The following is a 23,312-nucleotide window of genomic DNA, read 5'->3' as shown; positions in this document are numbered from 1 at the left end:
ATATTTGGTCATTTTCATTTTATCGTTTAACGTTTAACGTTTAGTACATACTTTTATAATTTATGCAATTCAATGAAAAGCGGCTGGTATAACGATACTTTCTGCAATCAAGATTTAGGCATTGCTTGCCAAAATCTCAACAAATTCTTTGTTACAGGCACATTATCATGTATAATGACATCTCAAAGGCAGTAATACCATCATGTTTAATAAAGATATGTTGATGCATGTGTAGTCTCTATGTGTTGATTTGTAACGCAGTTTGTTTTTCGTTGGATATGGTGTGTCTTAACCTGGTGCCTCTTAACATGAGAGTCGTTATTTGTAGTATAAGGTAATGCATTTGTGATTGGACTTGCATATAGAACTTTCATCCATTATATCAATAATTAACAAATTAATTATAGGGTTTATTAACAAGGAAATCATGTTTGTTGTGGGTATTTATACATTTGAGTAACACTCATTATTTACATGTAAATTTTGGTACTCTCTTTTTGTATTTAGTATGAAATAAATATATGCAGGTGTATATGGAAGTAACATAGGTTACACAAACTGTACCTTGCGAAAGGTATCTTGTGTGCGAAAATAAGACACCACCCGTACATGTGTTAAAGCTGACTCTGATTTCAGAATAGTGGTCTAGAAAATGTTTTTCAGCGCAAACTATTTATTTTTCTAAACTAATGGTATATTATTGTTGTATGGTTTTGTCACTGTGAACATCCAAACTGTTTGAAGATCTAAAATTGTAAATACATTTGTAAAAGAAAAAGGATTAGGAGTTAGTTTTAGGTCATTGGTGTTTTCAAATGCAATTAACACACACACGCATACGCACACACGTTTCAACACGTTCTAGTTTTAGTTCGTTTTAAAAATGAATAATATACATTCTTTTGCATTGCGATACATGATGATTACTCATTATCCATGAACTCTGGTAAATGTTTCTAAAAATATGCTGGTAAAAGAAACAATGAAAAGTACGGGAACATGCCCAATGCAACACTTTTGAGTTTCACCATGTTCTCAAGGTTTAAATCTTGAAGTTATTTTGACGAATGTTTGGTCGTTGAATTTCGAACTGAAAAAGACGAAACGGTAATTAGTTAATGTCCGCACAAAATGTCCATGCTAAGGTAGACGAAGCAAATGGTATTACACTGCAACAGTGCCAATAATCAATTAATTCCAATTAGTCTAACGTGGCCAAAATTCTTTTGTCAAGTTTGGTCTGCTAGAGACTTGTAATAGTGTTGTTTTGATAATTTCAATAACTGTTGTATAAAACATTTACCCGTAAAGTAAGGTTTCTCAAAAAAAACCTGAAAAAAACCCTTAACAAGCCCTATTTTGTGCCAATATTACTAATTCAAACCACAGCAATGTGTTGTATATATCGCCATAAATGATGAAATGCCCTGCTTGAGTTACATTAAACATCTAAATCGATTGCATAAATAGCTGCTATTTTAAACACCAATCATTTTAAACAGTCTTCGAAAGCACAATATACATCCGAAATATGGAGACGGATTTATGTATCAAAGCAGTGATCTCAAAGAACCAAAGCAAATATAACTTCTTTTTCTCACCTTTATGCTTGTATCAATGTAATCGTACGTTGATCCATTCTTACCCCTGTGAAGGTCAACGGATGATGCAGAGGAATACCAAGAGTGCGACCTTTGGTGACCGTTGGGCCTATCTGGCTGACCACTAGGCTGGTAGATGTATAGCTGCAAAACACAATACAAAAGTTGTATTAGTCGTATATAAGGTTAAGGGCGGTCAACAAGGTCAATAAAAGTACTCTTTTGTTCGGAATAATTTCCGAAAGTGGCCACTATGGGCAAAATGGCAACATGCCGGACAACCGACAGGTTTTTAAACTCATTTATTAGTGACATCGATTTAGATATACAAATGTATATATTATTTACAGGCTTTTGACAACCTTTATTTGAAAAATTCCATCTAGAACCAAACTTCATGTTTTGTCTATGTTGGACACAAATTCCTTTTTAAAATGCACCAAATAAAATGAGGTTTATTTCAGAGAAGTCCTCGTTTTAGTTTAATCCTCTTTTATTGTATATACGAGTAACAAAACATAGATATGGATCATTAAATAAGTTACCCAAATCACAGATACGGAATTTAAAAGACGTTTTCCTAAACACAGATATTGATCTTTAAAGAACTTTGCCAAACACATATACAAATCTTCGCAGAATTTTACTAAGACACAGACGTGGATCTTGATAGAAGTTTGGCGAAAAACAGAGATGCAGATCTTTAAAGAAGGTGCCAAAACACAGATGCGGATCTTTGCAGAAGTTCACCAAAATAAAGATGCATACCTCCTGTCCTTTCTCATCCTTCGTAACCTTATGCTCCCTTCCCTCAACCATCCGGGTCTCCGGTAAATCCTCTCTCTCGTACCCGTAGTTTGTTGCAAAGTGGTAAGGGTTTGAGGACAACTCTCTGTTGTCTAAGTAGGTATAGTCTTCCTTCTTGGATGGGCGAGTTCGAAAGTCGGTCATTCCGATTGTGTAAGGCCTGAAAATGCATTCATTTTTGTTGTAAACTTTAATACAGTAAAAGAAAATGTCCTCCCATTTGCATTTTGAAATCTTTACAATATTGACACGATATTTTTTCACATAGCTCAGTTAAATTTTAAAGGTATAATATAACATTTTATAATGATAATATGGTTCAAACTAATCCATAATAAATTAAATGTAAAAGATACATATACCAGTTGATCGTTCTATTAAATATAAAAAGAGAAATATTACAATTTTAGTCAGAAAAATATGTATATGAATATGATAATTGCCACATTTCAATCACCTGTCATTTCTTTTTTTCTTAGTCCTCTTGACAATGCAAACAATAATCACTATTGCCACTATGATGACAACAGCCCCACATGACGCGGCTATTGCTGCAATGTATTTGGCGGGAAGGGCAAGCTTCTCCTGCTCTATTTCACATAATGAACCACTGTAAAAGTGGTTATCTATGTCCTTGCATCTAAAAAGAATAATAAACAATGTGCACATTTGATCACCAAAAGGCTAAATATAAAATAATAACTTATAAGACACAACTCCAAAATTCTACATTTTGAGCAAAAAAGAGTCGAAATGATAATGCAGACAATATGTGTTATCAACACCATTTAATGTATAATAGTAGTGGTTTTGAATGTTGTCATATCATTTGATCTTTTGAGCGTTGGCTTATATTAAAACGTTTTAAATTTGCCTATAAGATTCATGTGTGCACATGTAGCTATTGCGAAGTTTAGTATAATATTTATTTGATATACTACAGAAACAAGGCCAGTAGTCGAACGCTTAAATATAAACCCCGTTCAATGGCACAAGGCCAAAGCCAGAAACACAGAACAACAAAACAAACAACCACAAACAACACAAATCATAAAGAATGCATGCGTATACAACTTGGGTGTAATGATGACGCAATTCTTTTAATAGACCATTACGTTTTTGAAATATATCAATAGTATATAAAATGCCATTTTCATTATTAGCGCTTTGTATACATATAACACTATAACGCTGACGCAGTTGTCACTTGCATGCGGTTTAAACGCCATGTATATATCTAAATTTATGTCTCCTTTACTTTCTTTTCAGTAGTAACATGTAGCGATCAGTATATCAGGTTGAAAATTATTTAATGGACGTCACAAGGAAAAAGAACATGAATCGATTTGTAATATAGAATTTTAGTTCATTGTGCGTGTATGACTGCTGTGGTTAGGAGTATTCAGCTCGAATCTTGCACCGATATTTAGCATAAAACGCTAGTATATTTTTCTTTCGAAAAGATGAAATGATAAATATGTGTATCATCACTGAGCAACAAGACCTAAACCTCGCGAATCTTATAAAACAATAAAATACTTGTCGCTTTACTGTGTAACAAGTTCAGTGTCATTTTGGCCATTGACTTGTGCCTATAAAAATGGTTTTAAATGTTTGACTTCTGAGCTTGTCCCTGTATTATTTTTATTGAACTATTGTCATAATCATTTACCTGCATGCTGTGTCATTAAAACGTTGGTCGTAGTAGCATTCACCCTCGTTTTGACAATCCCGTTTGCCAGATGCGTCACAAAAGTGGACACAAACAAGATTATCTTTATCTTTCGAACACTCGGACTCTAGTGGACAGTTATAGTCAATATTCTCACACGAACCACTATTTTGGAGATCAATTACTGAAAATGTAAATGACTGTAAATGAAAAAGTATTATGCCTTGTGTTCAAAATATTTTTTTGTTAACTCGAATGGTAGTTTCTTCAAATATGCCGTACATTTATTTTGTTAAATAAGTAGTACAGCCGTTATTGAATCAATCCAGGTGAATCGATTTCCATAGAGAGCTTGGTATGTAGACTTATTATGATCCCGTAAACTAAGGTGTTCGAAGTGTTCATAATATGCATTATAATAACATAATATTACAAATAAGTAAGCCGAGGGTGTTGGACACTCCGAGCCTAATTATTTTCGTAAGTACATACTGATAACCTTTAACCATGCCTTCACCAAAAGCTGATTAAGTATGCAGGACTGAGACAACATTAAATATGTTAATTTGGATGCCTTGTGGCACAATATCATTTTACTATAACCTTAAAATGTTGTATAAGTAGAGCAAGTATGTATGAGCTGTATCAAAACTGTTGAATAACATACACGTATTGTGTGCCTTGAAAGATTGCAAAATTGATAATTCCACGTCCGATTTCAATTAAAGATCAAATATGAATATGAATACTGCGATCTGAAATAAACATGTAGATTTGTCATTTATATTATATTGTTTTTATCAGTAAGCAATACCAGTTCAACTTTAACAAAACAAGTACAGGGCACCACGCATCAAAATTTAACATCATCGTCAAAGGCTCGATAAAACGACTAGTTCAATTGTGGATCATATACCTTAAAACGCCAGTTTATCACTCTGCTACATATTATTCTCTACCACAAAGAATATAATTGTTGCCATTCCTGCATACCTTGGAAAATGCTCGCAATATTTGCGTCATTTTCTTCTGGATCTGCTCCATATGTATAGTTTTGTACTGTAATTTTTATAACTTTTGTTGTGTTGATAATGTCATCCTTTACTTGCTCGATAGATGTGTTTCCCCTTAAAAGGAGCCTGTATTTGCATCTTATGGATCCTTCTCTGAAAATTAATAAAAACATATAAAATGCATACAATTATTGCTGCAGACGACACAAGGGAACATATCATTGTTACGAATTGATTTGTTAGCAAATCGTCCAAAAAGTCAATATCGTTCATATATTGACAGTGTTTAAATTATAACCTACAGTTTCAATCAAACCGATAATCATGATAATGCCGTTTTTATTGGATCTCTACACCGATAAGGATTTGAAATGTTTACATTGTATTCTAGCTGATGTATATGAACTCTTATGTATTTTTGCTCATTATCAAGTAAACAATCATGTGAGTTTTATTTCAAATATCATAAATGCTCATTTTTGATAACACATACCATATTGTTATTATTACTTAGAATGTCTTTTATTTCTCATATATGCCACTGGGCTGGTAACCATAACACATCTTATTTTTTTTGCTAGGTTCAGTATCTCACTGGTCAACTGATATGATATCCTAATATGTAAAATAGTTTTCGTCATTAATTTTATTTCGTGCATAAAATTCTATGTTAAAAACCTAGTATTTCTTTCTTAATTTATCCATGAACATTTAATGAAATCGACTTAAGTTAAGAAATGAATACTCTGTTTTATTATCACACCTCTTATAAACTTAACGTCGAAATTTTAGCTGTACCACATGAATTTAATTATCTATTCCCCACTAAGCATTTTCATGTATTCAATTACGATTGTAATATCTATGTTATTTTTTTATGAATATAACTATTTTTAGGACTTTATATATATGTGTATATACAAGACTGAAATTTCGGTACCCTCCTTATGAAAATGTATGTGTTTTAAAAGTAACACTTACTCAAATCCGAGTATCACAATGCCTTTAAAGCCGTCGATATGATTGAACTTCTCCCAAAGCTGGAAAAGAAACACAATTATTTAATATTATACAACACAGAAACATAATATGCTATAATTTTCGATTTCTAACTGAATCAATTTTATATAGACTATACGTATAAAAGTTCATTTATGTAAAGATTGGTTTGAAGTGGTTTGTGGTTGTAGTGGTGGTTGTAGTAGTAGTGGTAGAAGTAGTAGTAGTAGTAGTTGTAGTAGTAGTAGAAGTAGTAGTAGTAGTAGTAGTAGTAGTAGTAGTAGTAGTAGTAGTAGTAGTAGTAGTAGTAGTAGTAGTAGTAGTAGTAGTAGTAGTAGTAGTAGTAGTAGTAGTAGTAGTAGTAGTAGTAGTAGTAGTAGCAGTAACAGTAGCAGGTAACAAGTAGTAGTAGTAGTAGTAGTAGTAGTAGTAGTAGTAGTAGTAGTAGTAGTAGTAGTAGTAGTAGTAGTAGTAGTAGTAGTAGTAGTAGTAGTAGTAGTAGTAGTAGGTAGTAGTAGTAGTAGTAGTAGTAGTAGTAGTAGTAGTGGTAGTAGTATTAGTAGTAGTAGTAGTAGTAGTGGAAGTAGCAGTAGTAGTAGTAGTAGTAGTAGTAGTAGTAGTAGTAGTAGTAGAAGTAGTAGTAGTAGTAGTAGTAGTAGTAGTAGTAGTAGTAGTAGTAGTAGTAGTAGTAGTAGAAGTATAAGTAATAGTAGTAATAGTAGTAGTAGTAGTACTAGTAGTGGAAGTGGTAGTGGTAACGGTTGTGGTAGTAGAAGTGGTGGTGGTGGTTGCGGTGAAGGTGGTGGTGATTGTGGTAGCAGTGGTTGTGGTGGTGTTGATGGTGATGGTTGTGGTGGTGGTTGTGATGGTTGTGTTGTTGTTGTTGGTTGTGGTGATGGTGATGGTGATAGTGGTTGTGGTGGTGGCGGTGATGGTGGTGGTGGTTGTGATGGTTGTGTTGTTGTTGTTGGTTGTGGTGATGGTGGTGGTTGTGATTGTGGTTATGGCGGTGATGGTGGTGGTGGTTGTGGTAATTGTGTTGGTGTAGGTGGAGGCGGTGATGGTGGTGGTGGTTGTGTTTGTTATGGTGGTAGTGGTGGTAGGGTTTTATGATATTAAGATTCTTGGATGTCCTCAGAAATACGTGTTTTATTTGAATATTTCAAGTTACCGTTTTGTTGAAATTGCTCTCGTAATCTTTATACAATGCACTTGTCTTGATTGCAAGGTCTGTCGAGAAGTTTAAATTTATCTTCACGGATAACGATATCGACTGTTGTACTGCATCTGGAATATCAATCTTGAAAATTATTTCATGTAAAGAACCATAACAACTGCATCTTCCGACTGCTTATGTTAATGACAAAATAAGACCAATTTTGATGCAAAGCATCAAAGATTCCGCGAATGTTTTTCATCATTGATTAAAAAGAAACAGATGCAGTTCATCGGTATGTTTGATGTACCTTGATACAAGCATTCTTCAGTTATTGAACGAAATCTGATTTTAGCTCAAGCTCTGAACGATCTTAACATCATACCATCAGACGTCAAAACAGTTAGGATGCTGTTCGTGTCTGAGGGACCACTACCAAGTTCAAAGCACTAAAGGCCTTGGCGATTTTAAATTATTGATAGGAAACTGCGTATTTTAAAATTATGGTCACAGTGATCTTAACTTTGACCCACTGACTTCAAAAGCAATAGGATTCATGTGCTGGTCATGACCAACCTGTCGACAAGATTGAAAGTCTATTGGCCATAAAGTATTTCAAAAAGCGATTGGACCAACTTGCCTACAAAAAACCCTGAGCTTCAGCATTCGTCAGATATTAATCGGAAACCGTGAGGGCGGATGGACGATCAGATAACTATATGGCACAAGCTTTGGATAAATAAGGGGAAACTCTTCCAGTTTATAAGGGGTGTGATAATAATAAATGAGTTTATATTCATTTCTTAACTTAAGTCGATTTCATTAAATGTTCATGGTCAAATTAGGTAAAACAGGGGTTTTTTTAACATTATATTGTGTGTATTACATAGAATTAAAGCAACTGTGCACCAGATGATCAATTTGCAAGATTTTTTTTTCGAAAACTGTCATAAGCTTGGTATTAATGTGTATAATGCATTGAAACTTACTAACTGAAGTACCACATAGTTTACAATTTATTTAAGTTTAGCAGTTATTTCTTATTTTTCCATTAAAAAAGATTACTTGGTATGTCTACCTAGTAGAATTCATTTCTTATGCGTGATTGGGTAGTCGGTGTTATCACGTGATATTACCGAATTAGCTGTATAGTTTAATTATGTCACCCTATAAGAGTAAGCCGTCGTAGCTCGGTGGATACGACGCTGGTCTGCAATTTTGGCGACACGGGTTTCGAACCCGATCTCCCACACATTTTATTTACATTTTGGTACTTTTTTTACAATTATGATATCAAAGCGTAACACATTCTATTGAATAATTGTCCTGAGATTCGTTACAGAAAAATCATTTTTGGTGCCAATCTGGTGTACAGTCCCTTTAATGATAAAAAGTAGTATACACATAAACATATTATTAAGATATCATATTATATGACCAGTGAAATACTTAACCAAGCATATAGACTTGAGATGTGTTATGAATACTAGCCCAGTGGCATATATGAGAAAAGAAATTGCAAGTAATTATAAAAAGTCAATGGTATTTATTATCAAAAATGATATTTAAAATCACATGGTTGTATACTAGATAATTAGCAAAACAATTATTTGAATAACAACAGGGCCCGTATTACAGATGCATTAATAAGTTTGAAATGTTTCCAAATAATTGAAAAATATTTTTGACATATTTCCAAAATCAAATTAGAACTTCAAAATAATTCAATTGCTTTAGCGTACAAATAATAATACTATTCATCTCAAGTCAACCTCAAATATCCTATATGTTTAAAGTTCCAGTCCCAGTATCATTAAGTACTGTGAACCTATCAAAATAAATGTATTCAGAAAAAAACCATTAAAATTCCATGACGAATAACTTTAGCAAATACATAACTAATAATTTGTAAACAAACATTTAAATTATATTTGGATATATATGTTTGCAGAAACTATTAAAGCATTCCAGAAAAAACCAAGCGGGCACAACAAATGTGCACATACCTATCTAGGAGTATTTCAAACTAAGTTTCAGTCATATGGTTACCGTTTCAACCACGGTATTTACAAAACAACAGATGTTGTGGTGTTGCCTTGACGGTCATTGCATTTCAGTAATTCTACTTCTAAAACAGAATAGTAACTACGGCATATTTATTTAAACCTTAATTGATGTTTTTAGATAGGGGTACATACCTAAGTTGATGTTTATCTTCAAGTATACGTCAGGCTTGGAAGATTTCGTCGTAACTCGTATAGCTGGTTTGTTTGTTGGTGTAGGCTTGTCCTTTGTTGAGCTAGACATAGACGTGACTGTTGTTATTTCAGAAGAAGCTGCGTTTGAGCTTCGTGACAAGTCAGAAGAGGCCGAGTTTAAGCCACGAGTAGATTTGAATGTTGTTAAATCAAACGAAGACACGTTTGAGACAGACGTAGACATGCCTGTTGTTAAACTAGAGGAGGCCGTGGTTGGGTTAGATGTAGACGTTACTGTATTCAAACCAGATGAGGCCGTGTTTTGGCTAGTCGTAGACCCGACTGTTGTTAAATGAGAAGCGACCGCGTTTGGGTAAGACGTAGACGGGGCTCCTGAAAAATCAGTCGAGGCCACGTTTGAGCTAGATTCAGACGTGGCTGTTGTTAAATCATACGAGGACGCGTTTGAGTCAGACGTAGGCGTGACTGTTGTTACATCAGAAGAGACCGCGTTTTTGTTTGACGTAGACGTGACAGTTGTTGAATCAGAAGATGCTGTGTTTAAATTTGAGGTAAAAGTGACTGTTGTTGAATCAGTAGAGACCAAGCTTTCGGTTGACGTAGACGTGACTGTTGTTGAATCAGAAGAGGCCGCATTCACGTTCGACATTGACGTGACTGTTGTTGAATCAGTAGAGACCGAGCTTTCGTTTGACGTAGACGTGACTGTTGTTGAATCAGAAGAGGCCGCATTCACGTTCGACATTGACGTGACTGTTGTTGAATCAGTAAAGACCGAGCTTTCATTTGACGGAGACGTGACTGTTGTTGAATCAGAAGAGGCCGTGTTCACGTTCGACGTAGACGGGACTGTTGTTGAATCAGAAGAGGCCACGTTAACGTTCGACGTAGACGTGACTGTTGTTAGATCAGGAGACTCCGCGTTAGAGTTTGACATAGACGTGACTGTTGTTGAATCAGTAGAGACCGAGCTTTCATTTGACGGAGACGTGACTGTTATTGGATCAGAAGAGGCCGTGTTCACGTTCGACATTGACGTGACTGTTATTGAATCAGTAGAGACCGAGCTTTCATTTAACGGAGACGGGACTGTTATTGGATCAGAAGAGGCCGTGTTCACGTTCGACGTAGACGTGACTGTTGTTGAATCAGGGGACGCCGCGTTAGAGTTTGATGTAGACGTGACTGTTGTTGAATCAGATGAGGCCACGTTAACGTTCGACGTAGACGTGACTGTTGTTAGATCAGGAGACTCCGCATTAGAGTTTGACATAGACGTGACTGTTGTTGAATCAGAAGAGGCCGCGGTTGATGTAAACATTGATAAAGAAGGATTGCTGTAGGTTGTCACATTTTTTGTTGTGTTTGGTTTAGTACTTGATTGGTTTGCTTGTGGAAGTGCTGAACTTGAAGAAGCTGCCACTAATTCACTCATGCCAGCCAAAATTATGACGATGCATGCCGAGGAGGCTGAACAACAGAACAAACAGAGTGATAGTTAGAGCATATGTATGTTACATATATATCAGTATTACGGATATTTCAAATCTGTATTGTAGTTAAACAAACCCGAATAGATAGATGTATATACATTGTCTATAATATGGACACCTTATATACGAGTATATCAACAAGTTTAAGTGCATGTCAACTTCATTATACGCAAAAAATATCACACAAAAAGGAATTATGAATCCCATATTTCCATTGTGGTCCTTGGGGAAAGAAATAGTTCACAAATAAAAATATTACAGTTTCAAAGAAAAAAAATATTAAAAAAGCAATCATAAACCAATATTTTATATAATTGCGAAGGCAAATGACATAATCAAGACAAACAATACTGTGCCATTATGCTGAAGGCGTAAAGTCGCAGTGAACTAAAATCTTATAAAACCTGATACAATGTTATCACAGAACATGTTTTACAAATTACTGAAACATTATACGTTTTGGCAAACGATTTAGGAAATTAAGACGAAAAGACATGCTTCCTTACAATGTACAGTGCTTTATTCATAATTATGTGCAATGTCACTTTAAGGATGTATGTCAAATTCAGCAAAGGCAAGTCTAGAAAAGCAGACACCATGAATGAGTTTGGGATAAATACGGCTTTAATGTGAAGTAAAGGTAAGTTATAATAATGTTTTTAAACCAAATGGTTATAGTTTATTAAGTAAATTCTTATTAATTGTGTGATTTCATATTGGCCAAATTATTTGTCCTCGGTCAGCTGTATTTGCTATTGCCCTTTCGGGCTCAGGCAAATACAGCTAACCTCGGACGAATAACTAGGCCAATATGAAATCACCTAATGAATAACATTATAATAATACATTGCTTGCTTATATACTTTTGACAGTTATACTGTCAGGGGTTACCACATTGGGTCAGTATTGTATAACTCGCATGTATCTCTGTATATATAATGGAATATGTTAAAGATAATAATTGGGTTGAGACTACCACTACAACTATGTGTTCGCTCTTCACCTTGTGCTTTAACTAAACTCGCAGGGATTAATCACGTAGGAAGGCGCTCATTTTGAAAATACCTAAATATCATGACAAAGAAAAATAAAACATCTGTACCTGCCATGTTTAATCAATTAAGATAAATGAAAAAGTATTTTCCAATATGGGTTCCAGAATCTAAATTTAAAACAAATATAATTAGTTTATATTGGGTAACATGTAACATGTTTGTTTCTCAAATATTGAATTACATGACAAAACTAAACATTTGAGGCATTGTCGAAATGCCACTCAATTAGGAAGTAAGGAACTCATGTTTTCTATACAGAAACTCTAATCTTGCATTGGCTTTTTGATAACAAAAATAGCCATAACATCAAAATATAAACTCTTATCAATGATTGCACAAAAGCATTTAGCCTAATCCCTTGACTACATGGAATGAAATTTGTTCATAAACACTATAGTTTCTGTTTTACCAAGGTGTAATGATAGTACTAAATATTTTCGAATGCAACATTTAAGACTAGTTACAGATACACTGGCAAAACGCCAACTTACTGATAAAAATTAAGACAAATTATTAATTTGGCGAAATTACAATACGTGTGAGTTTGTTGTCTTGTTGTAACACTTAAACTTAATTAAAACAAATGTTCGAAACAGCAAGCCTTTGAATAAAACATATTTTGGAACATCTTATCAACAAACGGACAACAAAAAATCAAGAAGTCAGGCGATCACTAACATTTTAATTTCAAAATTTGGATAGACCGAGTAAAATGTTTCTAACCAAAGTATTGGTTTCAAAGTTTATTTCATTTCAACCAATAATAAACGATTTGGAAAGTATACTTTGTAACCTGTTAACGGTAAAATTATTTTGTTGTAGACTAAGACCTTAAAGCATTGTGAAATACATACATCATAAACCAATAATTTCCAAGCGCTGAATTAAGGTAAGAGCTCATTTTCTTCTTTATTTTCAGAACAGATATGGCATATTAGGTGCAACACAATATGCTTTATTGTGCTGTACACTTTTATTCTTAATGTTTCGTATGCTGATCAAGTATACTAATGACCAGCTTGGGTATTAATGAGAGACCAATATCTGTTTAAATGAGCGATTTTATTTGAAGTCGTATCACATATTCGAATTATAACATGAATGGGAAGATTATTTTTTCATCATTCTTAAGTTATTTTGGTTAAGCTTAAAGCTTGTTATTGTTTACGCTCATGTCTCACACAATTGAACTACAACACGAATTCTGGTTTAATCATTTAGTCCGGAAAATATTCCATTTCATTATTACATGTAAAACCTTAAGATCTAAAATGTTGTTACTACCTTACCTTTGAAAAATGTTGGCAAGCGTTTAATCAGTGCCATTTTCTTCTGTTTCCTGAAGAAATAAAAAAAATCATTAAGATATAAACATATGGTAAATATGTCAGATATCATATATGTAGCACTTGACATAAATATCTAGAATTACCAAATTATGAATTTATTGAATAAAATAGTTTTGTAATGTTTTCTAAAAAAAATAAGTATGCAAATACCTCTTTTGTCTGTTCTTGATTGATATCCCGTGTGCTACCAAATGACATCGGTATTAAGCTAAAATTATACAATAAAGAAGAGCTCTTAAATACGAATATGTGCACTTTATACACTTGTAGCACATGTTCCAACGCAATAATTCCTACGATTAATCAATATATATATATATATATATATATATATATATATTATCGCTACGCTATAGTTGAATCAGTTATGCCTAACAGATATGCCTACTTGTATGTATATTTTATGTATATATCACAGACAGTAGTTTGTGAGTTTGCCTTTTTACAGCCCATTACCGTTTCATTTTTCTGTTGTCTTTATTAATCTATGTTAGCGTAAGCATTATCTATTTCGTGAACATACGTTGAAACAACAACTATTATCCATATAAAATCGTAGGTTAAAAGCTCATCACTTTTCCCTTATTAAAGTTCACGTGGATAGCGTTTATTCAATATTAAAAGATCCATTTGTAATTATTATTCCAATAAATGCTGGTTATGAGTGTATACAATTTTTGATCAATCCCAAATTGTTACAAGTTATAACAACTTTTCTTCTTTTAATCATAAGCATTGTATTTAAATTAATTGCAAATATTATCAATAAAACACAGTTCATATATATTTTTAAAAAAACTACAGGGCGTTCCCTAAAATCTTTGAATAGGTCCTATTGATAAAACAGCTATCTGAAGTTCGATTCATTCTTCATACCTTGGTGACCAAGATATGCCTTGGTCGACTTTAATAAACATATTTCGGTTATTATTTGCTTTAATAAACACTTTAAATCACGGTAACGACACTTTTGTGTTGTGAAACAAGCCCAATATTGGATTTGTTTTCTTATGTAACAGCGATCAGACTTTGACCATGGTTCGACCAACTATTCAAGCTACGTGGAATAAAACTGTATAACGAGTAATATCAAACCGTTCTTAATCACAAATAAAAATGGATTTCTTTTTTCAACTTTATATATTTGTCGCTATAAAACCTCTTGAGGACTAATATAACGAGTTCATCTATGCTACGTAAACAAAGAAATATAATTACGTTTGCCTTTACCTTTTCAGAGGCGATCTGAGTGGTGCAGTCGATGGGCTTATATATTTTAAGGTAGTTGAACCGAAGTTAGAAACAATAGTTTATCAATATTCATGTCCCTTTTTTGTAACAAAATAAACTCAGATCTGCAAATCATTCTGTAAGTGTATAAAACTGTTAACTTGTTTATCACGTAACATCATCTAATACTTGCGCAATTTGGCTAGAGTAACTAGTTAAAAACAATCGATCTTTGTTAGGTTAATCGACCCCTCTCGACAACAACGATTGACTATTAATGTACTTTTTAATTAATTCATTTTTTAAGTTAGCTTATAGACGTTCAGTTCGTTTCCTAGGTCTATCGAAACGATACTTAAAATACCATGTACATGAATGTACATCAATGTCAAAATGTATTACCAAATGAGATCCGGTTAGGCGAAGGCCATCATACATGGATGTAGAGTTTTGTGAAAAGGTGTGATAAGACGTGTTTCTGATCACGGATACTTTTTGGCATTTTCCAAAGTGAATATCTGGATTTACATAATAAAATTTATATGGATTTATTGATCTCGATTCACGGAATAGCATTGTGATATTTTTATATAAAATTTCGTTGGAACTTATCTGTAAATAGCAGAAAACTCATTTTTTTTCTTGTTGGATATTAATCTGACAAGTGTTCACCGCAGAAAGAGTGCGGATTACATTCAGCAGTTTTCAATCAGTGTGGTGTTCAATTATGGCGGACAATAGCGAGTATAGCGAACCGTTAATCCCAGCAACGCAACTTTTGTTTGACGATGATATGACCATACCACCAGCCACAGGGGATCTCGACTTGACACAGGCGCCGAATATTGGGACCCAAACGGGCCCAACGGAGTTATGTATATCGGGAGCAAACAATTCTGGAACCAGTTTACCGGGTACCAAGGCATCTATATCCGGAACGGGCGCTTCCGGTTTGGTATCCATGGAAACCCACAACACACAATCGACAGAGAAAGAACCCCAATCCCAATCCCAATCCATTATCTCTGGGCCAGTCGTATCTAATACCCAGAAAAAAGGTAGAACACCACGTGCACCAAAGAGCAAACAAAAATCAACAGTGAACGCCAGTAGCGCACATCAAGCGCAACCAACCAAACCAAAATCTTCAAAGAAGCGGCGGCGGTCCGAACCAGAACCACCGTCCCCGGAACCCCCTGGCATTAATATTCACAACGCTGATGAAAACGTATCAGTGGTGTCAGCAATAAACAATCTTGCCGAGCAGATGAAAGTAAGTCTTGACAGTTTATCATCTAGAATATTGAAGCTTGAAACTAATCTCGAGTTAACGATTAAGACACACGTCCAGAATGCCATGTCTCCTGTTGTAAACAAACTTAGAAAGGAATTCAAGGAGGAACTGAACCAATTAAAAAGTGACATGAAATCTCTATCAGTAAATAACGCTGTCCCCAAAAAAGTGATCAAAAGAAAACTACTGGATTGGTTTTAAAGAACTTACCGGAACGTAGGGATGAAAATATCGTCAACAGCGTAAATACGTTCATCAAAGACGGCCTGAAATTAGATATTAAAATAAAAGATGCCGAGAGAAAGCGTGCAAATCAATCCTCCGAATGCGGAATCGTTGTGGTCTCGTGCAACACAAAAGAGGACAAATATGAAATTATGAAGTGTAAGGCAACTCTCAAACAAAACGCTACATACAAAAACATTTATATAGAACATGACTTAACTCCGGAAGAAAGAAACTCTATTGCAAACCTGAAGACTATTGCCAAAGTTATTGGTAACGATAAACTCTATGTTAAAGGCAACCGACTAGTGCAGAGAACACACAATGAGGAATCGCGTGGCGCTCACGAGTGGCAAGAAGTGCGGCACCGCCGAAAGACGTCCCCTCACCAGGTACGCACGAGATCTGGCAGGTCAGATCACAGACGCCGAGATGAAACCTTCACAAGACGTCATGATACCGACCGTACTTCGTATCGCCATGAGCATCAGTCGTCACGTGACCGACACGAGACGCGCCATCGCGACCATGCACGTGATACAAGCCGCCGCCACCAGGGATATCATGACGGTGAGGACCGAAGAAATTACACCCACGGTAACCAAGGTTACCAAGGTCGTCACAGAAATAATTACCGTCAATACTAGGTTTCATGCGGGTTTTGGAACACAAACGGTTTCAGTCGGAATGAAATGTCGGAAAATTATCAAATACGCAAAAATTGTATTGATCAATTAAATCTTGATATTGTATGTATAGCAGAAACACATTTAAAGAACGATGCAATTTTAAACGTCGAAGGATATACATGGATTGGACATAATCGAACTAACTTACACAGAAGGGCACCAAAAGGAAGTGGAGGCATCGGTGTTCTTATTCGGAATACATTTTTAAATACATTTACTGTGAACAAGTTAAATGATGAACATGAAGGAATTTTATGGATATCAGTAACAAATAAAATAACTAAAGAACGACTTCGAATCGGTGTGTGTTACTTACCACCGGCAAACTCAACACGCAACATTCAAATAAACGAATTCTTAGAAACACTTCTTTCACAAGTATACGAGTATCAAAGGGACTCATTAGTTTCGATCGTCGGAGACTTTAACATTCGTGTCGGAAACAATGACGATTACATCGCTGGAGTTGACTGCATACCGGAAAGAGATATAATTGACTATCACATATCGCCATATTGCGATGCTTTCCTGGACTTTCTTCTTAGTGCTAATTTATGTATTTTAAACGGCAGAAATTGTATTAAAATGATTATACAAGCATCTCAACAAAGGGTTGCGCAGTTGTCGACTATTGCCTAGTCCCATACGAACAGTTAAACCGTTATGAACATTTTAACGTAATAAGAGCAATATATCTTTTACAAAAAAGCACCGGTATAAACACACTAGACCGAATTACAATTCCCGACCATTCAGTGTTACAGTGGACTTTGTCTATGACAAATTTTAAGAATGTTGATAGTATTAACACAAGTGTTGTTAATGGCAAGTTAAACAAAAGCAAGATAATACACGATCGACAGAATATTCCAGAAGTTTTTATGAACAATCATGATATGTATGAACTTCTTAAGGAAAAGATAAACCTGCTAGAGGCCGACATAGATAGACAAGAACATATTGACAATTCTTATACTGAATTTCTGGATATACTTAACTCGCAGATGAAGACGCACTTAAACCCAAGGGAGATAAATCTCAATGTAAACAACATGAAAAATAAGCGAGTTAACAAACCTTGGTGGAACGAGGATTTGAGCGTTGAGTGGAAGGGTGTTTGCGTAAGCGAAAAATTATGGCTCAACTGTAAGATCAGATCTCAGAAAAACTTATTAAAAACAATATTTATGAACAAAAGAAAACTATTTGACAAAAATGTTAAACGAAGAAAAAGGGCACACTGGCATGATGAACAAAGTAAATTATTAAAAGCTTGTGAAAACACAAATAAGAGCGATTTTTGGAAAGACATAGGGAAGATTGGTATCGGGTCCGAGCGAAATAAATCTATTCCGATTGAAGTCTTGCTAGCGGACGGTTCGGTATCAACATTACCTCAAGACGTCTTAAACAAATGGAAGAACTCTTTTGAAAAGCTATACAATGTACCAAATATTAATAACGAACCTGTAGTTATACAAAATAACTTACATGAAAACACTTTGAACACTCACTCACTGAACGATGGAATTCATATTTTGGAGATTGACAAATCTGTGAATTCGTTAAACAAGAATAAAGCCCCCGGGCACGACGGTATACTAGCCGAGATGTTAAACAATAAATTGACTGTGTACTACTTACATGCCTTATTTAACGTCTGTTTTGACACAGGGACTGTTCCTAAAGCATGGACATACGGACTTATTACCCCAATCTTGAAAAAGAAAGACTCAGATAAACGTGACCCAGTTAACTACCGTGGAATTACAGTGACACCGGCAATTTACAAAGTATATTGCTCTGTATTAAATGATAGACTTACTAAATGGAGCGAACTAAACAATGCAGTATCTGACACTCAAAATGGTTTTCGGAAAAACAAAAGTACGATCGACCAGTTATCAACTTTAACTAGTATAATCGACGCTAGAAAAAAAGACAAAGAAGGATACCTTTGTTGCATACGTTGACTTTTCCAAAGCCTATGACCGGATTAATAGAAGTAAACTATGGGCTAAATTGGAAGGGAACTTCGGAATACACGGCAAAATGTTGACTGCTCTGAAGTCGCTTTACAAATCGGTCAAATGTGCCGTGCGCGTGAACAACTATACAACCGATTGGTTTGACGTATCCACTGGCCTGAAACAGGGCTGTCTGGTTTCCTCGACAATGTTCAACTTTTTTTTAAATGACTGCAGCGAACTATTTGAGCATTCAAATAAAGGTGTTTTATTTAACGGCAAGATAATAAGTCACCTATTTTATGCGGATGATTTAGTGTTAATTGCCGAAAATGAAAACGATCTTCAATATTTGCTAGACATACTATCGCGATGGTGTTGCACAAACGACATGACCGTTAATATTGAGAAGAGCAAGGTTATGCACTTTAGAAATCCGTCTAGACAGAAAACACAGTTTAAGTTCAAATGTAGTAATAATGAATTGGAATGCGTAGAAAAATATCGTTACCTAGGACTACTACTAAACGACAGTCTCGATTATAACATCACTGCAAAATACGTTGCCCAGTCAGCTACACGAGCCCTTGGACTTATTATATCAAAATTTAAAGCCATGTGAGGCATGCCATTTAACGTTTTTACGAAACTTTACGACACAGTAGTCTGGCCAACCATCAGCTACGGTGCTGCGATATGGGGAACACGGGAGTACGCCTGCATTAATGCCGTCCAGCATAGAGCCAGTCGCTTCTTTCTTGGATTAGGAAAATATACACCAAACGCCGCTGTGAATGGTGACATTGGATGGACCCCACCTCTTGTTAAACAATGGAAAGTTGTCATTTCCCATTGGGTCCGATTAGCTAATATGGACAGTAATCGACTAAATAACTTTGTATTTAAAGCAATATCTGGTTATAAGAAGTGTTGGACTCGTACTGTAATGAATAAAGTGAAAGATATAGCTGACGATAACTTGGATATAAACGTTAAAATTCGTAGATCTGAACACTTTAGATTAATAGATACGTGTCATACAACTATGCTTGACCAAATTCACCATCAATGGCGTAATGTTATAAATGTAATTACAAGCATACGACAGATAAATGGAGGCAACAAACTGCGGCTATACAGAACTTTTAAGCAAACATATAAAACAGAATACTATGTTCAGAGCCCATCTATTACCCGCCTTAACAGAAGTGCGTTAGCTAAATTTAGATGTGGAGTGGCGCCATTTAAACTCGAAACAGGCCGCTATGAATCACTCAATGTTGAACAAAGAACCTGTTTTAACTGTCATAACATAGTAGAAGATGAATGTCATGTTTTATTACATTGTCCTTTATATAATAATCTACGACATTTACTGTTGTTAAAAGTTATTGATATTAATGATAATTTCAATTCATTATCGGATAACGAAAAACTTTCATTCCTTCTTTCAAATGAAACTATCGTTAAACACAGTGCCAAAACCTGTCATGATATCCTGAAACTCCGACGTCAGTATCTGTATAACAAGTAATTTAGTGTTTGTATGTTTTATTGCATGTTTTGTACAATAATGATTATTCTCACCTTATTTTTATTACTGAATATTTTAAGTTATATTGTATGTTTTAAAGTTGATATATTTTATTGTTTTTTATTGAGCAAATAGTCTCTCATAACTCCATGAGGAGTGGTTTTATACATTATTATTGCATGTTTTATCTGTATTTATCCCATGAATGTATAAAAGTGAGACTTGAATAAATTTTCTGTCTGTCTGTCTGTCTGTCTGTCTACATTGTTATGGTTTAATCTCTTGCGAGGCATAACTATAGCTCTAGTGATATTTGGTGTGATGCGTTAAGGCGTTGAGCAAATTTAACGACTGACTGATATTTGATTTAAGCTTTTTATTGAATCCAAAATGAACATATATGACAATATTAATAATTGTTTTTGAAAATATTGAAAAACAGGAAGGATGTGTTAAAAACGAAACTGAACATTATAATACATTGGAGCTTGTTTGACCTTGAAAGATTGAAAAATATGCAACTTCAAACCATTTATCTAGCATACAAGATATAAGCAAGTAACTTTGAAAGAGTACCAGTAACATGGCCTCACGGGGTATCAAAATAACTAAAAACATAAACCTACGATCAATATTTATGTCTGTGAAATCTATAGGGCGATCCCTTAAACATGTCGGACGTGTTGACGCAATTGCACCTTAAGGATGATCCATCCCGTCAGAAATGTTAACACATGGTATCAAGAGATCATCATTTGTTGTCAACTCGATACAAACAAGTTTGCATCCTCCTAATGCCATGAAACAGTTTGTATCCTGATAGGAAATACTGGCTGAGAACAAAAACACTCTACTGCAGTTGTAAGCTTTCTTATCGAATTCATCACGACGAGATTTCAGTGTTATATAAGTTCATCGTTTAGTTCAAATTGGCATTCACCGAGTCTGAAGTTTACATTTTGATATTTACTCAACTATTTGAACAAAGGAGGGATTTCTACTGAAGTTAAGAAAAATAGGGACTTTAACCAAATCTCAGAAACGGATCATTCATTTGACGTGATAATTTTACACAGTCATCAAGGCCATGAGACAATTATGTACGACAACTTTACATGGTTCTCAATACAAAATATAACCCTTGATTTACTTTAAAAGTAACAGTTTTTCTACTCGTCGGAGCTTCTAAACACATCTCAACTATATCATTACGAATAGAACCCGATACTTCAGCTTAGTATTCACGGCTGCAAGACCATTACTTCAGTTAACTCCAAATGATCCAAAATACAAGCTTAAGCCCATGTTGTGAAACGCATATGTTTCAATATTATTGCATGTTATTCAATTATATTTACGTGCGACTTGTTCTTTGTAGAATATAACAAGATATTATATAAAACTCCACGTTAGTATTGTACAACCCGCAAAGGATTATCGCATCATTTTTATTTCAATATTGCTCTCCGATAGGATTAGCGCAATGTCATTTAACCCATACTAGATGACGTTACAAAAATAAGCTTTTCTTTGATTAAAGCGTTTATATTATTAATTCTAGAGCTCTTCAGGGAATTTGCTCGCGTGTCCAACTGCGTTCATACAACATTTACGCAAGACAAAATGCGATCAATCCTTAAATCTCTGTGACAAAACAGAGTTTGGTCAAGCGCGGTGTTTTCTGAAAGCGCTATAATTTCAGTGTTTAGTTTAATTTTGATTCTTTAACATGTATGTTAGTTAAATAATTAGCTAATAATACCTTTGCACTTTAATACTAATTCCAATCCAACATCACACACTTAACTATGTCCTGCTTTGGGCGTTCCCTAAATATCTTTGAAGAGGTCTTATCGATAAAAATGCTATCAGTGGTTCGATTCATTCAACATTCCTGAGTGACCAAAATATGCCTTGGTCGACTTTTATCATCAGATTTCGGTTATTATTTGCAATAATAAATTACTTTAAATCACGGTTACGACACTTTTGTGTTGTCAAATTAACCCGATTCGGAATTTGTCATCTTGGGTGACAAACAGGGAAAACACTATTAAACTGGCATTTTGAAAGAATGATAACATTGTGTTTATTAACGAAAATATCAATTCTTGTACATTGAATTCAGGGTTCCGTGGGCTTCTGTAGTTTAACATCGTTTAAAGTTATTTATCCTGTCTGAAATGGTGGGGAACTATCAACTTATGAATTTGTTACAGATGTATTTATGTAAAATGCATTTGCTGCTATTGTTTAAAGATGCACTTTTACTCTCAAATAAGATTTACCACAATTAACTACTAGTATATTGTTTTAATATTCCTAAAAGGATGAATGCATGTCGAAAACAACGGTTCTTATGAAGGATACCGAGTTTAATTTGAAAGAAATGAGCATAAAACACGTTATGTCTATCTTATGAGACTATTGTAGACCACGGTTAATCTTTTAGCATTCACTAATCATTTAATATTTTTGCGCTTTCTGCTACTAAATGCACGGCTACAGTCTTGTAATCAGTAGTTTATATTTTACATAAATGTATTATTTAGTAAATAATTAAAGGTTTATCACTCAAAATTAATGTTGTTATACATGTGTACGTATTGATTTTGAATAAGAGTGTCACTTTAAGGATTTCACTCATTTAAGCATTTCAGTTTAAGCCAATGCTACTGCAAAAAATAATATAAAAGAAACCGGATGGTTTCTGTTTCTGATTCCGTTTTCCCTGTTATGTGGAAGTTTAATATTGAAATAAATTCAAATCATTATCTGTATAATTTAAAATCAGTTCTCATCTAGTTTTGATCAATATCTGTCTGCAGCCAATTGTATCAACATTGGTTAGATTTAACCGCTGGTTAGCACTTATCCACGTTTATATAATTGGCTGCTGATGTTTATAAAAATACGTAGCACTTGATGAAACGTTAATATAACCATTTATTTAAGGAACGAATGGAGTCCCACACACTTTGACCAGCCCAATTGCGTTTATACCCCGAT

The 23,312-nt window shown here is 34.6% G+C and overlaps 1 protein-coding gene across 2 annotated transcripts; it reads right to left on the bottom strand.

Moving 5' to 3' along the window:
* Positions 1-180: 180 nt before the first annotated feature.
* LOC128240067 (uncharacterized) lies at positions 181-22,132 on the bottom strand. Of its 2 annotated transcripts, XM_052956555.1 has the most exons (13): positions 22,066-22,101; positions 16,099-16,154; positions 13,515-13,572; positions 13,305-13,354; positions 9,447-10,937; positions 7,264-7,379; positions 6,075-6,133; positions 5,074-5,246; positions 4,081-4,264; positions 2,866-3,048; positions 2,370-2,568; positions 1,602-1,745; positions 181-1,090 (listed from the first exon to the last, which is right to left on the bottom strand). In XM_052956555.1, the coding sequence occupies exons 4-13, from the start codon at positions 13,339-13,341 to the stop codon at positions 1,043-1,045; spliced, it is 2,634 nt and encodes an 877-aa protein (XP_052812515.1). In that variant the 5' UTR covers positions 13,342-13,354; positions 13,515-13,572; positions 16,099-16,154; positions 22,066-22,101; the 3' UTR covers positions 181-1,042. The 2 variants fall into 2 exon arrangements, with proteins under 2 accessions (XP_052812515.1, XP_052812514.1); XM_052956554.1 differs by lacking the exon at positions 16,099-16,154 and having other exon boundaries at positions 22,066-22,132.
* Between the last annotated feature and the right edge of the window lie 1,180 nt (positions 22,133-23,312).

Source organism: Mya arenaria, chromosome 7 (genome assembly GCF_026914265.1).
Source record: "Mya arenaria isolate MELC-2E11 chromosome 7, ASM2691426v1".
NCBI lineage: Eukaryota > Metazoa > Mollusca > Bivalvia > Myida > Myidae > Mya > Mya arenaria.
Note: the sequence above shows the minus strand (reverse complement) of the source record. Positions and strands in the feature narration are given on the sequence as shown.

Coding starts and splice junctions, on each gene's coding strand:
- LOC128240067 (XM_052956554.1), bottom strand. CDS start 13,341: ATGGCACTGATTAAACGCTTGCCAACATTTTTCAAAG. Junction 1,746..2,369: donor AGGATGAGAAAGGACAGGAG/GTATGCATCTTT, acceptor TGTGTTTTGCAG/CTATACATCTACCAGCCTAG. Junction 1,091..1,601: donor ACATTGATACAAGCATAAAG/GTGAGAAAAAGA, acceptor CGTCTTTTTCAG/TTCGAAATTCAACGACCAAA.